This window comes from Argopecten irradians, chromosome 5, assembly GCF_041381155.1.
Source record: "Argopecten irradians isolate NY chromosome 5, Ai_NY, whole genome shotgun sequence".
Lineage (NCBI taxonomy): Eukaryota > Metazoa > Mollusca > Bivalvia > Pectinida > Pectinidae > Argopecten > Argopecten irradians.
This window is the reverse complement of record NC_091138.1, coordinates 4,297,923-4,313,917: the sequence shown is the minus strand read 5'-3', so window position 1 is coordinate 4,313,917 and position 15,995 is coordinate 4,297,923. Positions and strand designations below refer to the sequence as shown.

General features: G+C 33.7%; 1 protein-coding gene and 1 long non-coding RNA gene across 2 annotated transcripts; one reads left to right on the top strand and one right to left on the bottom strand.

Annotated features, from left to right (window-relative positions):
* Positions 1-931: 931 nt before the first annotated feature.
* Positions 932-3,562, bottom strand: LOC138322692 (uncharacterized). Its single transcript, XR_011208460.1, has 4 exons — positions 3,421-3,562; positions 2,671-2,697; positions 1,614-1,741; positions 932-1,056 (listed from the first exon to the last, which is right to left on the bottom strand). It is a non-coding gene; the product is annotated as an uncharacterized lncRNA (long non-coding RNA).
* Positions 3,563-5,437: 1,875 nt separating this feature from the next.
* On the top strand, positions 5,438-11,104 carry LOC138322688 (hairy and enhancer of split-related protein helt-like). Its single transcript, XM_069266725.1, has 4 exons — positions 5,438-6,051; positions 6,347-6,448; positions 7,340-7,436; positions 10,496-11,104. The coding sequence occupies exons 1-4, from the start codon at positions 6,025-6,027 to the stop codon at positions 10,963-10,965; spliced, it is 696 nt and encodes a 231-aa protein (XP_069122826.1). The 5' UTR covers positions 5,438-6,024; the 3' UTR covers positions 10,966-11,104.
* The last annotated feature ends 4,891 nt before the right edge of the window (positions 11,105-15,995 follow it).

Genomic DNA, 15,995 nt, shown 5'->3' with positions numbered 1-15,995 from the left:
CCCTTTTCAGTGCATTTTCAAAGTAACCATTATCTCAGCTTTTGAAATATCAATTATGTAGTTATTCCTAATTTCCTTATTAACAAGAATCTAATTTTCTCCACTATTATGCAGGATCTTAATTTTCCTGTATTATACCAGAATCTTAATTTCTCAGCATTTATCAGAATCTTAATTTCCCAGTATTTACCAGAATTTCAATTTCCCACTTAGCTGCAACATTGTAGCTCAAAAGACTTTTTGACAGAAAATGTTGTCGTCTTTAGAGCTAACAATTGGTGCCTATTACTGCTAATGGAGCAAAGTAATGATTATGCAAACCATTATAAAACGTTTTGTTTGCATTTTTATCGTACTTGTTTGATATCGCTTACCTACTAGGCAATAAAACTCAACCACATAAAATATCGAATTCTCATCGAGGCATTATTTTTATACATAATACATATGAAGGTCTTTCTGAAGAGAATCTATACAGCAAGTCCACAAATTGTGAATTTGACGTCTTGTGAGCGGTACGGTAAATATTAAGAATGGTTGTTATGCTTGTTTTGGACAAAAATTATATGTAAATGCATGTATACGCATAAAATAATTGGAAACCTACAAAAAAGTATAGAAAACTATGCCCGAGTGATTTTGGGAGGCAGTGCTCCACTAAGACACATAGGGACCAATTCGTACCCGGCCGAAAGGTATAGTAGGCCGGGTACGTATATTCGTTCTATTTCCCACTATACACGGAATCTTAATTTCCCAGTATTTACCAGAATTTTAATTTCCCGGTATATACCAGTTCTTAATTTCCCAGTATTTACCAGAAATCTTGATTTCCCAGTATTTACCAGATTCTCAATTTCCCAATATTTACCAGATTCTTAATTTCCAAGTATTTCCAAATATTAACTAAAAACAAAGGAGAGTATCTTACCCCACTCCAGCGTGGGCAGGTACCAATTTGAAGGGTTGTTGTACTGTTGTGTCCTTGGTTGATCTTTAAACAAAAATCCAATGGTATCGTCTACCCTTCCGTTCTTGTTTCCTTTCGTACACATTCTTGAAACAACAGACAATACTTGTGGATATGCATATACGCCTTATTTCATACATTATGAAATAATTTTAGTTTCATATGTTACAATCATTTCTATTGGTTAGATCTCTTGAGGTTACTTTTAGATAGACCGCAAGATTTGTTACGTCAAGTATTATGACGTCATATATATAAAACGGTTTCGCGGGGAATTTTAAAAGCAGCCCACAGTCATTGGCCTAACAGAATTATTGGATAAGATATCACGGCGCCATAACTCATTTGTTTTATTGTAAAAGTAAGTAAAATCACGGATATCTATGCCTAATTAGTAGCTGAGTGAGTTATCTGAATTAAATTACAAGCATTATTCTCAATATCTTTTGCTAGCATATTTATTGTGTGAGTTTGCGTAAACATATTGTAATCTATATCTATCTGAAAGTTAAAATGTTGAAGCTTTATTCTATAAATTCTATTTTACACAATGAAGTTAATTTAGTTTTTATTTCAGAAATTTAAATTTTTGGATGTTGTATTCCTTCCTGGCGTTATTAATGGAGGTATAATGAATACGCACTTTTTTGAACAAACTTTCATATAGATGTCGCATCTAGTTTTGCTGCCAAACCATCTATCACAGTGCTTTTGTTCTCTGTCTTCATACTGCAATAGGTTAATCAATATTTTCGCCTTCGCCGAAAGAACCTAAAATATTGATACAAATATCATGTTATGTATTCGCTATCATGAATTATTGTGTCTACAGCACATCTTGTAACAAGAACCAAAAAGCAAGGCATTACAAACGAAAACATGTTGATATTATAGACATACTTCACAGGGATATCCCGTGGTTGCTAGGGAAAATATATCTCTATCTTACACAGGGGGATGTAAGACAGCTCACACGCGCTAGACAATAACGTGACGTCATCAATACATGCGGCGTAACCGCGGCGTGCATTGTAGATGACGTCATCAATTTTGACGCATAACGACGTTCCTGTGATAATAGCGCGATGAAAAAGCTGGAAACCAAGTGGAGTTTCATCATTTTTTCTTCTAAGTGTGGGAGAAAAAGAATCAAACATGGGTCTGTGAAGTGGACAGGGATATCTCAACCCTCGTGAAAGATTTTGGCCGTCAACCCTCGGCAAGCCTCGGGTTGACCGGCCGAAATCTTTCACTCTTGCCGAGGGTTGACGGCCGAAATCTTTCACTCGGGTTGAGATATCCCTGTCTTCATAGACCCATGTATGATTCTATTATTCCGTTCGCAATATGGGGGTAAACTTAAATACTTTTCAATACATCTTCTGTTTTCATTATTGCCTTGGGCACCAGCCTGATATTACAACACGGCACGAATTTAACCTTGATATATAATATGGATGTCGTCATTAAAACAGAAACCGCTCGCTCCTTCAGAGTTCGTGTTCTTTTGCAGTTTCACGAGTATCGATGGGCTCTTAACAAAGATACTGATCCGCCGCTATATCAGTCGATTACCAATAACGCCGTGTCAAAAACTTCGGTGTTACTAGTGAAAAGTTACATGATACAATGTTGATTTTATATATATCACAGGACTTAAGTAAGTTTGAAAGAATATATACCATATATTAAATACATACCGAACCAACATCTGTACTGCACTTAACCTGCAATGTTAAAGTGTAATATACACAGCACTTTAACTTTTGAAAAAAACAAATTCATGTTTAATGACAACTTAAATCTTCCCATTATATATCTGAATATGTTATGTTACAAAACCCACAAGCTCACTGTGCTTATGGGGGCAACATTGTGTTAGAGTAGTATAAATTTTTTGTACTCCAAAAGGATATTTATTTTCTCGTCTGAATACGCATACTAGAGTAGCCATATTCTTCAAATATTATTTCTATGAAAAATATCGGAGATCGTGTACAGTATGGATGAATAATCCCTATTTCCCTTAATTGTACAATGTCATGACGATTGATTTATATTATATAAACATTACCAAACGATAAAAATTATGTATTAACACAAAATTAAAGTACATCAATATATTTATATACAAAAAAAAACAAAATCGAATAGCCTTTACCAAAATATGTGAATGTATAGACATTATTTGCATGCTATATATATCTACATATACAAATGAACATATTGCATGTATGTATGTTTTGCCTATAGGCCGTAAGTCCCGCAGAATAAAGAAACGTGAAACTTGAATCTTGAAAGTAAATATTGTATCATGATACATACATAATAGTTGAATTTTTTTTTTCAATTGTATTTTCATAAATTCTATTTCATAATTTTAATTTGAGTAAATCTGTAGAATTGAATTACGCACATAAAGCATAAGCTTCGCATTTGATTATAATTACCTGTACAAAATGAAGAATAAGTTGTATTAGTAAAAAAAATTTCCAGTCAATGATAAAATTGCCTTGTGATTTTTGTATGAGCCCATTATGATACTGATGTGTCCATTCGCTGACACGCTCTCCACGGTTATGATGTTGTTAGGGTGGTGTGATACATTATTGATAGGATATATATGACCACATAAGATAACGCTATATAGATAAGTGTAGGGTAGATACTGTAGGTAGGTGTTCAACAGGAACTTAAACATCGGCTCATCATACACTAAACACTGTCATATCAGGTCAGGTACTATCACCATCATTATTTTTTTTAAATATCAGGTCAGAAATTTCTCATCATTAATTAAAAAATATCAGGTCAGGACTATTATCATCTCTAATTAAAAATACCAGGTCAGAAATATCTTCATCATTAATTAAAAATACCAGGTTAAGACACAGCGATACAATACAGGTCAGGAAATCACCATCAACAACGCAAAACAAATCTCATAATGATTTTTTATAGAGAATTTAATAAATAAACAAGTAAATATAAAAAGAAAAATCAATAAATATACAAGTTAAAAGGGAAATCAATTACTTAATTTCATAGGATACACTTAGGTTATTTTTTCCATATACCAAAATATTTGTTCGTCGGGTATACATACAGATATTTTCGCATGAAATTTTTTAAAAGCGGCCAAACTAAACTATAAGATAACATAACAATGTGCCACAACTGTAGTTGATATATCGATCGAAAAAATTAAGTAAAATCAAGGAAATTAATGCCAATTATTTAGTTTTTCATTGAACTATTTGAAACTGATCTTAAGCATTAAATCAATAACTTTTGGGTTTATAAAAATCATAGACAAAAAGCGGAATGACTTTTTTTTCATAGAAGCGTCTTTGCGTCCAAGGAGAATGTCCTTCCGTGTTTTGTCTATGACTTCATAAACACAACGGATATTGTGAATAATGCTTAAATAAATAATAGATAAATAAATGTAACAGAGTGCAGGATTTATAATAAATTGTATCGCTGCCTCTGCCAGGGATCGAACACGGGACCTCTGATATGACGTCTAGTCGAGCGGTATATTGCGTCTGGTATTGACTAGGGTTAAATGAATAAAAGCACAATCAACACATATTACAGGACTATCACAAGCAACAACACAAAACATTAAACCAAAATGATCGCAAAAAATAATGCAAAAATATGAAAACGATAAAGTAGAAAACATCAAGTCTTGAATGTTACCAACAACAACATTAAAACATCGAGGTAGGGCTATCACAAACCACAGGTCATAGCTGTCACGAGTAAAATCACCACCAGGTCATAACGATCACCAACAAACAGTACTACCAACAAAATTACAAGACTCAATTGATTTCAACGTGTTTACATAAGCATAGCAAAAGCTTTCAAGATGACAAAATATATGCCCAACTTGAAATAGTTTATTAGACACAGACATCAAATGTAGATACATTGTATAATAAAACACATAAAAATACTTTATTTACTATATGTGTATGTTGTAAATTGTAGCTAAAATTGGCTGTAACTCTGCATGGGCAGTTCATAGTAAATAAAAAATATTGATATCTAGGTTCGAATGGTTTTTTTTTCATTTTTTTTAACTTTGTCTTAAAACTCTTTACAAACCATCATATAATGGACTCCATCTTCTAAACAGTTTGAAAAATTACATAATTTACGATTACATCAGATCAGAAGTAAATTCAAGTAACACAAATATTGGGTCGGACTAGAATCGACAACAAAACTTATCCAGGACATTAACATGAAAAAAAGAACAACTATGATAAAAAATAGTTTAAATGATACTCGCTAATGATGATTTCCAAAGCGATTGAACACTTTGGACTAGATGTCAATCTTTCTATTTCTCCAATTATTGACCTTCAGTTTTATCGAGGATTACTTCTATTGGTCATCTTTTGGAGGTCGCTAATGCTGCAGCGGGTTTCTAATATCATATGTGAGTCTTTATTTCCATTTATATATCCATACTTTCTGTTTTCCCTTTTACTTGATTGGTAATTTCTATACTATTCTTGTGTTTTTCCTGTGGCGATTTTGATCACCACATTCCATTCATTTGACCTTATGACCATTTATTGAATTGTCGGATTTTTTTCATAGATGCCTTGTTTTTATGGTTATCATCGTTGCCAATGGTATCACATGCGACATTGATTCTTCACTACAACCATCGATTATTTGTCACGAACAAATTAAGTAGAAACTTCTGACACACATAACCTTGGTTACAATATCTAACAAGGCGCGTGCAGTCACGATGTCGCACGTGCTTGACCAACAATTTCGCGTAATTCGGTCACGTGCCGTTGCATGTTTGCTAGACGGAAGCACGGGTCGTATTGTTGTCAATTTGAAGAGATGCCGGAACTTCTGCTCCACGACGGTTTGACTGGTCGACCGGTCACGTGTCTCCCGGGTAACATCAACATTACATGGGTATATAGGTGGCGCTACTCGTCGGCGCTTCACAGATTGGTTTTGACATCAAATTGTTCGAATGATTTTCCTGGGAAATACATGAAGAAATTTATCTCGATATGGCACCAAAAGAACTGAAAATCACGGTAAGTTTAGCGTCTGATTAGTATCGAATTATATCGTAATATATAGTATACCGTTTACAAGAAATGATAACATTTAAAAACAAGCAAAATTAGTCTTCTAATATATGGAAAAACTACTTGCTTAATATTGCAAGAATATAAAGCAAAAGTCGCGATTGTCTACCACAACTCTATACTTGTAATAAACGCGTGAAGTCTACATCACTGTGTACTGGTCATTAGAAACACGATGGTACTATGATGATAATGTAATAATATATAATTGTACACATTCCCACCTTCTCTGTTACAATAGGACCAAACATCCCACAAGGTAATAGAGAAACGGAGAAGGGACAGAATTAATGCCTGTTTGTCCGAACTTAGCCAGACAGTGCCCGCAGCCTTCTCCAAACAGGTAAGTACTGATGTTCGTGAGATTGTGTACAGACATAATTTTCTGTCATACCTACGGGTGTAATACTGGCTGGTCTAGGGCAATACGCTCATGTCGCCTGAGGCTGTATTGCATGGCTACCCATGCAATAAAGCCTCGTGACGTCACGACGTCAACAAAATTTCTATTTCCTCGGTAAAATTTTAACATTTTTTTCCACAAACTTCACTGGTTATACTATAAAAGATGCAAACAACGGATTTTTTTTGAAGATATCACGTAATTTTTCATGCATGAAAAATTGACTTTCAGCCGTGGATTTCTTTGAATTTATTTCAAAATGGCGGGCTATTACAGTTGTAAAATTACAATAAAACGTCGTGGTATGAAAGAAAAAAGTTCTTTCATAAGTGGATATGAAGGATAGGGATATTCTATCCTCGGGATCACAAAATGTTGCAAAACCCTCGACAAGCCTCGGGTTTTAATACATTTTTGACCCTCCGGTAGAATATCCATATCCTTCATATCCACATATGAAAGAGTCTTATAGTACTTACTTATATAGAAGTATATTAGCATTGTCTTACTTATATAGAAGTATATTAGCATTGTCTAAATATATATGAGGTTGTGTACAGACATACCTGTACTTACTTATACAGAAGTATATTAGCATTGTCTAAATATATATGAGATTGTGTACAGGTATACTTGTACTTACTTATATACAGTAGAATAATCTGAACCAGAGAAAGTGTATAAGAACACATGTACATCTGATTCTGTGTAACTTTATGGTATGTTTATCCGCTACTATTTAAAAGACAGTTTTTTTTTCAAATGAATCCTTATATACACACTGTAATATTTGTCTTATTTAAAGCTTGCTGTTATATTTCACTACTTCAGAACTCTGGTAAACTGGAAAAAGCTGAGATTCTGGAAATGACTGTAGAATATTTGCGGGCGGTCCAGACTACGGAGATAGGCACCCGGTTTGACCACGGTAAGCAGGTTATACAATGTGTGTGGGTACGAGAGAAATCAATGTTATATGTTAAATAATAATATTAAAATAGTTACATAATGATAATAGGTCTGTAGTTATCATATCAATGTATATATTTATCCATATCACTTCAGTACAATCCATTCAATCAAATAGCCGTATATTTGGGTATATGGTGTCTGTGTGGAGCTATCAGTCCAATAAACTTACTGACTTTTGTAAGTTTGATCGGTTGCTGTGATATCTTATATAAAGGTATTTTACTGATTTGTCTTAATTTGTTATTCTTTATTGAAAGGTCGCCTTTTCATTAACATAGAGTATATTTACTTTGTCGAACTATATTAAATACATTTTTATCGTTGTTACTGAGATGATATATCGTGTTACATTAAATAGAATGCAGACTATAACGTTAGTATGAAAGTTAGATAATGTATCCTTGACGATGTAAAAGGGTATAGTCCAGTGGCTATAGAGGCTATACAACACAGATGTGTAATAGGATGTGTACCGTTATATAACGTGATATCGATAACAAAAGTGATCAAATACCTAGTCCAGTTGTTCAATAGATAATAAAGTCGATAACTTGTTTAGTGAATTTTTGTTTCTCATAATCTGAAAACTTTTTCAGTACATGTTTCTTAAGATAGTAGAAATGGGAGATCTTAAATACATTTTAGAATTTCATCCCAAAAAAAAATAAATAAATAAATAAATCCGCTGCAAATAAACGCATAAAATGGGCTGTACAAGGTATACACGAGATACTAATTAATCTGAAATTTATGAAACGAGTTCGATAATTTGATATGCCTTGAGTTACTAGGCGAGTAGCATATAAATATTATGAAGTTAGTTGGATACATTTTATTTTACATAGCCACGAGTGTAAAATTCTATTTATCATATAACTAGTATTTATGAACATATACTCAAATCTGTCAGTTTCTGTCCTATGTAACGAAACCAGGCTGGGATGTGACGTCTCCGTCTACCACATCATCTCCGTCTAATGTCTCGATCTTGCGACACCAAATTTCAACAATAAAGTCATTGTTACCTATAATGTCACAATAGTGGTATAACACATGTGTCTCGCGATATTTATGACATGGCCGTATGACATTAGCGTAATCAGAAATGACTGGTGAGCGGGTGGTGTAGTGGTTAAGCCACTCGCCTTTCACCTAGCCGGCCGGGGTTCGATCCCCGGCACGGACGTGAAAGGCCCGATCACGTGGGTTTTCTCAGGGAACTCCGGTTTCCTCCCACACTAAGATCCCTCGCGCGCTTACATCCGTGCCATCGAGAGTGGCTTACATAAGTTGTATAACTTGCTTCGCAATCGATGTAAAATAAATGAAGTTTATATATATCAGAAATGACCGAATCATTCAGATATACTTCGTTATTTTAAGAAATCGTTAGTGATAGTAAATGTGTTAAGTGATGGACCATTCTCCAAGTAGACAATTTACATCATATTTATAGTTTGACAAAGGCTATCTTAATTTGATTTTTTCTTTATAAAAAACCACACAAGGTAAGATTACAATTATCTTTCGCATTATCTTACATAAATAGTCCTGTAATAACAAACACTTATTCTAAAAAAGTCGTTGTAGACTTGTTACGCCACAATTTTTGTCCAATTTGTCTTTATTTATATCCACGTGATAAGAGCTAAAGGCGTCATTCTACAAATCTTAGATCAATTTAGATTGCTTGAAAATCTCTTAGTGTTCATGTTTACGTAAAAGTACACAATGACAACGCATGCATGAGTAACCAGGCGTATCCACTCTGCTAACTAAACAATCGACATCTAAAACTTGGGTTGACCATGCCCTGTATGCCGGTGGCTTGTTATTTCAAACTGCACGCGACTTTAAGAAAGAAGCGTTGTTTTTGCACGTGCTGTATGTGTGCCTAGCACGCTCGGCACGTGAAATGCACGTGCGACTTATCAGATAATAACTACCAGTAAGGTAACGCATCGCAAGAATTGCGCATTGTAACGTCGCAATGTTACAAACACGTGAGTAAATTAGTTTTAAACACCCGCATATATACGTCTGTTGTCTTGTAATGTAAAGTGACACAAAGAAGTAACGGATTGGTCCGCTGTCAGGGACACTGTCTCACCTAAGGGTCTATTAAAACGGGATACATCATAGGACCAAAACTATAAAACTATACAAAGGAGTTTGGTCATCCTCTCCAATGCAGCCCGTAACAATAGCGTGGTGCGACAGCTACGCGCCAGTAATTACAGATTACAAACAGGCTCACTAATGGTCCGTCACGGTCGCTATGGTGCGCGGAGAGGCTGGTACACTACTGTAGTCTTTGTTATTCTGACGCTTTTCAGTGCCGTAATGTTTGCTCTGTGCACAGCCATCTCTATGTAAATACACATTAAAAACACATAAAGACGTCACGCACCTGTCCACACATGTAAAAAAAAAAAGGGGGGGGGGAGGGGTTTGTCCATAATTTTTTGACTGTCTCTAGAAGTCACGCAATCTGTGAATTAGTTCTTGTATGAATGAAGTGCAAAATAATTTCTCATTGGTTACATGGTTATGATATCATAATATAGATAACATGATATGGTTAAAAATAAAGCCTCATTAACTTTTAAAAATTCACTTGGAAATGACTCGTTAAAATTATTACATCTGTAATTTCACTAACTTTATTTGTCGATGTAACTTAATTAATTAGTAATTCTACAGATACCGCTATAATAAACACGATAAACATTAGCACCGTACTATTATTCCTTGGACAATAAGATAAAATACACGCCGTTTCATCGACTAAATGAAAATTAGTTAACCGTTAGCTATTCTTTTTTTTCCCTTTCTTTTTCCCCCGTTTCTGTAGTACATGCAACATTGAATCGTATTATATAACGGATGTTTTTCCATTTAACAATAAAAATATTAATTTATTATTTAAATATTTTTAAGAGAAATTAATTCAAGATTACATTTTTATTAATATTTTAAGTTATATAAAATATGTATCCGTATATTTTGTTGTAGGTGAGTGGTTCAGTTCGGATGTTTGGGCAGACTTTGTCCACCATTATCAGGCCGGCTATGATGATTGCGTACGAGAAATCGTCCGTTACATGACAGACGTAGAAGGTCTCCAAGCCAATGACGAACGCTGCATGCGCATCATATCGTATCTACAGACACGGTTCCGGGCAGACGCCTCAGTCAGTGGGGGGTCTGCATACCGTGACGTTTTACAGCGACTGACGTCACTGGTCAAGTCACGAGCGCCACATCCCGCGGACAGACAGTACAGACACGCTCCATATATAATACCCACAAGAGATGTCACAAAAACAACACATGGACTACTTACCAGCATGTTCAGCGTCAATTTATCAGATGATACCAATATCCATAGCTCACCAGCTCGACTACCCACTCCTATTCTGACAAGGACAACCGGATCTGACACCAGAAATCATTCTAGCTTACCATATTTCAGAGAAAAATGAATACGTGATTTATAATATTTGTATATTATGGTTTGAAAATTAAAGAAAACACCGTATTGCTTTAGAAGAATGGATATTGGTGAAAACATAAGTATTTACAAATATTTTGTTATTCATATACGGTATTTATAGATGCAAATAAATGATGCTTTCTTAAAAACATTTGTTTGTTTTTATTTCTGAATCAGTTAAAAAACAAAACGGAAAATATTTACTAAAAAGTCACAAGTTAATAATGATTAAATCAAACGAAACACGTTTAACAACTTATAACTAATAACTCTATATGAGCAACGCAAACTGAATAGCTCATAACAACGAAACATTGAAATATGTTGGTAAAACAAATATACCAAGTTCTGATGGGTTGGCCAAATCGATGTAAGGATGATGAAATATACCAAATGACTGTTGTTTTATAAGAATGTATCTGGTAAATATAAAACGTGATAAAAAACAACAACAACAACAAAACCAGACAAGATAATATATATCACTGTATCAATATGTCTACCACTGGCAGATGTCAGCAACATTTTATACCTATACCACGGATGTGTTGGCATTCTAGTGTTTGCCAGCGATGCTAAGAACCCTAAGTATCAATACGGGTATTTCAAAGTAACGAAATTCGAAACCCGAGAGAGATAAAGCAAAATGAAAGTAGGAACGGGCCATTAAATTCGAACGACGTTATTTTACGGTAAGTTGAATAATTTTAGATGATAATAACTTACCAGGTATTTTATTAATGTTAGAATTTGAGAAAACGTTCGATTCCCTTGAATGGTCATTTAGAGAAAAAAAAGTATACAATTTTTGTTTGAGCAATTTTACTGTTCAATGTTTTAAAACCTTATATACTGATGTAACTGCTTCAGTTGAAAACAATGGTGAATCTCCCCTTTTTGCAAAGTAAGCCGTGGTGTACGACAAGGGGGTCCTCTATCTCCTTATTTATTCATTTTCTGTATTGAACTTTTAAGTTCTGCATTAAAATATGATCCTGATATAAAAGGTATGATAATCAATAACACTGAGTATCTAGTGAGTCAATATGCAGATGATCCAATTCTTATAATGGATGACGATAAACAATCTTTATAAAGAGTTCTATATCTAATCGACATCTTTGGAGAATGTTCTGGCTTAAAAACAAATTTTGCAAAATCTCAAGCTGTATGGATTGGGGTGAAAAGGGGCTGTGGCGAAGAAATTAACACGAGGCAAAAAAATACCTGGAATCACCATGGTAGATTCAAACTTCTAGGAATCTCATATAATTTATCAAAATCAGACTTTCTTGAGGAGAATTTTACTCAAAAATATCAGTCAATTGGAGCTCTTCTATCTAATTGGTCCTTTAGAAACCTCTCCATAATAGGAAAGGTGACAGTGATTAAAACATTAGCATTTTCAATTATAGTCCAAATTTAAACGTTCTCCCTAGTCCACCACACAAGATATTAAAACAATTCCACGCTCTATTTTACAATTTTATCCGGAATAGTGAAGTTGATAAATATAAAAGAAACCTTTTAATTAGTGACTATAAAGGGGAAGGACTGAAAGTTCCTGATATTTTTTACTTACTGTCAAGCATTAAAGCTAATGTGGATTAAAACATGTTTAGATGTTCATAATCAAGCAGATTGGAAAACACTTCTAATTGATGACAAAGAAAAATATGGTGTTGATAAAATTTGGACGTTAACCTAAAAAGGTCTTTTGGAAATACAAAAGAAGCAAATTATAGGTAGTTTTTGGGTAGAAATTTTCCAAATATGGGGATTGCTAAATGAAGACTTTCCCACAGCCCCTGAATGTATTCTGTCTCAGCCATTATTGTTCAACAATATGATAAAAATTGAAAGAAAAACAATATTCTTCAAACAACTCTGTCAAGAAGGTATCTTTTATATTAAGAATTTTGTACACAGGCATGGGAATTTTTTAACATTTAATCAATTAGTAGAAAAAATATCGAATTAAATTAAACTTTATGAACTTTAAAAGTCTCATAAGTGCTATACCTAGAGAGTTGAAAAGAACAATTAATACACATGGAAAAAATATTGTATTTGTTGTAAATGAAAACCTACTTTTGGTTATGAAAACTTAAAAACCTTCACGGATTTTTTACACAAAACAATGGTATCTACAATTACAAGACACTTTGTAAAGTCCCAGGAGAGATGGCATGTTATTTTAGACACGTTTTCGGATAACAATCAGTGGGAGGAGGTTTACACGTTACCGTTTATTGAAACACATGATTCGAAATTGCAAAGCTTGCAATATAGAATTAATCACAGATTTTTCTTTCCAAACTCTATGTTATTGAAGCGTAAAACTACTTTAGAATGGAGAATGAAGTTTTTGCAGTGGAGCACCAGAAACAATATGCCACCTCTTCTGGGACTGTATACACATTCAATCTTTGTGGACAAGACTCATAAACGTAATTGCATATCATTAGGATATTATCATAGAAAGGAAATCTGATTTTTTCCTATTTGAGGTTATTCAAGATTTGAAGCCTATAGGACTTAATATTTTAATTTTGCTATTAAAAATATCATTAAAAAGACAAAAGAAATTATTACCCGATTGGGAATCATGCAAAGTCTTTATTAAAAACTTTAGAGATTTAGAACTATACTCCACATAAATGTTTACCACAAAGGCAGCAAAAAGACCAGGCAGAAATGGGAAAGTATTGGCCGTATCCTACAATAATATTCTGTTATTATATCAAGAAAAAAACATGACACATGAATTTTACCATTTATTATACTCTCATTTGTACATGTGTACATGGATGATTGAAATATGAAAATACGTAATGACTGTAGAATGAAATGATGCAGAAAAAAAACAATAAAAGAAAATAAAAAAAAAACACATTTTATACCTATACCACGGATGTGTTGGCATTCTAGTGTTTGCCAGCGATGCTAAGAACCCTAAGTATCAATACGGGTATTTCAAAGTAACGAAATTCGAAACCCGAGAGAGATAAAGCAAAATGAAAGTAGGAACGGGCCATTAAATTCGAACGACGTTATTTTACGGTAAGTTGAATAATTTTAAATCTGAAGTTTTTATACTGGACTAACGGGTACATAATATAATCTAATTCCTGTCTAATGAATTAAAACATTGAATGTGATTTTCAGAAAATCGTGTGAACTCATCTTATCACATTTTACATGATCTTGGCTGTAAAAAGGACAAAATGAGAGAAAGATTAATGTCTCACGTCAAATTAGCAAAATTATGGTGTCTAGGCTACCTAAGCAATGACAAACGGATGCGACAATACATTTAATAATAATCTACTGAAGAAAAGTATTATCATAAAGTAAAGCCAGATTCCATACAGAGGTGATACTAAGGTACGCACGGATATCAAACTTATCCTAACCTAGATACATTAACCTAAGATTATTTTCAAATGACCTTAGGATGGTAGGTCCTGCAGAAACAGGTTTTTAGCCTACTCGTATGTTGATGAAACATGTTTATGGCATACCTATTGAGGATTATCTCACTGTGAAATACTCACTACAAACATCTCGATACAAATGATGGTTCAGATAAAGGAGCTAATTAAGGTGAAGTCTTGGCGAACTATAAACAAAGTCATGCCATGTTTACATTGTTGTAGGAAGCACATAAACAGAACAAGGAGTGTAGTGATAATAGATGCATCACCTCATCTGTCGACATACCTGTCCATAGGTCAACAAGGTTGCCTATCTACACTGTGTCGGGTACAGGTAGCGGTTACAGGTAGGTCGCAGGTGAGGCACAAGTGACAACATCTTCACATCCATCCCTTTAGATAGTCAGAATAATTTTAAATAAACATTTTCTCACATGTCAGAATTATCCTATGAATTAAAATATTTCTCAATGATACAGCAGAAACATCTGTATCGTTATGTTATTTTAAAACATTAGAAGATAACACTGGGTGGTTTATTTGAGCAATCTGAAGATAACAGATTTAATTATCATTTAAATAAACGGTAACAAAAAAGGCAATATATGCGTATGATTTTCCGCATAGTGTATGGTGGTGACAACAATTGATAATATATTTGACATTTGGTTAAATATAATTAATAGAAACAAAGGGATTACAAATACATACACAGATATTACAACATTCAGACAACTTATATCCAATAAACGGATTTTTTTGGATATCAATTTGTCTTCATCAAACAAGGTGAATTAAGTGTAAGGCAAGAAAGAATCTTTAAGTTCAGAAAGCAGACAATTTAGGACTCAATAACATTAAAAATAACCAGTAATAATTTGTGTGTGTATAAAAAATCATTAAAAATAACGTTGAATATTGACATTAAAAAACGTCTATAAAAAATATTCAGTCCACTAGAAAAATGATTCAGTTTGAAAAGTAAAGGAAGCATATTTTTTTTCTTTTTAACACTTCAGGTGGATTTAAAGCTTAGTTAAAAATTCTCTACTTATTAGTATGACGGTTATTTCCTGGAAAAATACACTCAGCAGATTGAGTTGCACATGTACTGCATACTAACTATTGTTAATATTACTCTTGTTCATTGAACTCAGATGGGTAAGATAAGCTTACATTACTTCTGAAAACCTCAGAAGAAATCAGTCACTCGGCCCAACCATTACTGATCTATGTATTTTCCATGTGTACAAACTATTACTGATCTATGAATTTTCATCTGTACAAACTTTGACTGTACTTATTGTATGGAGAGTCTACCTCACTTGTGGATGGAACACGATTTCCTTATCGCGCGCGAAATAAGCTGGTTTATAGTAGTCGTTCTGTTGGTCAATAAAACAGGACCAAATTAATTATCTGTAAAAAGAACTTCAGTACATCATGAATGGTGTAATATAACACAGGAACTACTCTTCTTATGTATACCAAGTACAACAGAGTTGTCTTCTTGAAAGAATAGAATTAGTTTTTAATCGTTTACTTTTGTATATCGTTTCTTCTCCTGGGTATGAGTTTGTAA

What these genes read in the sequence shown, in the direction of transcription:
- LOC138322688 (XM_069266725.1), top strand. Translation starts at nt 6,025, where the DNA reads ATGGCACCAAAAGAACTGAAAATCACG. An exon ending in CCGCAGCCTTCTCCAAACAG is followed by an intron (nt 6,449 to 7,339) that starts GTAAGTACTGAT and finishes TCACTACTTCAG; the next exon opens with AACTCTGGTAAACTGGAAAA. An exon ending in AGGCACCCGGTTTGACCACG is followed by an intron (nt 7,437 to 10,495) that starts GTAAGCAGGTTA and finishes ATTTTGTTGTAG; the next exon opens with GTGAGTGGTTCAGTTCGGAT.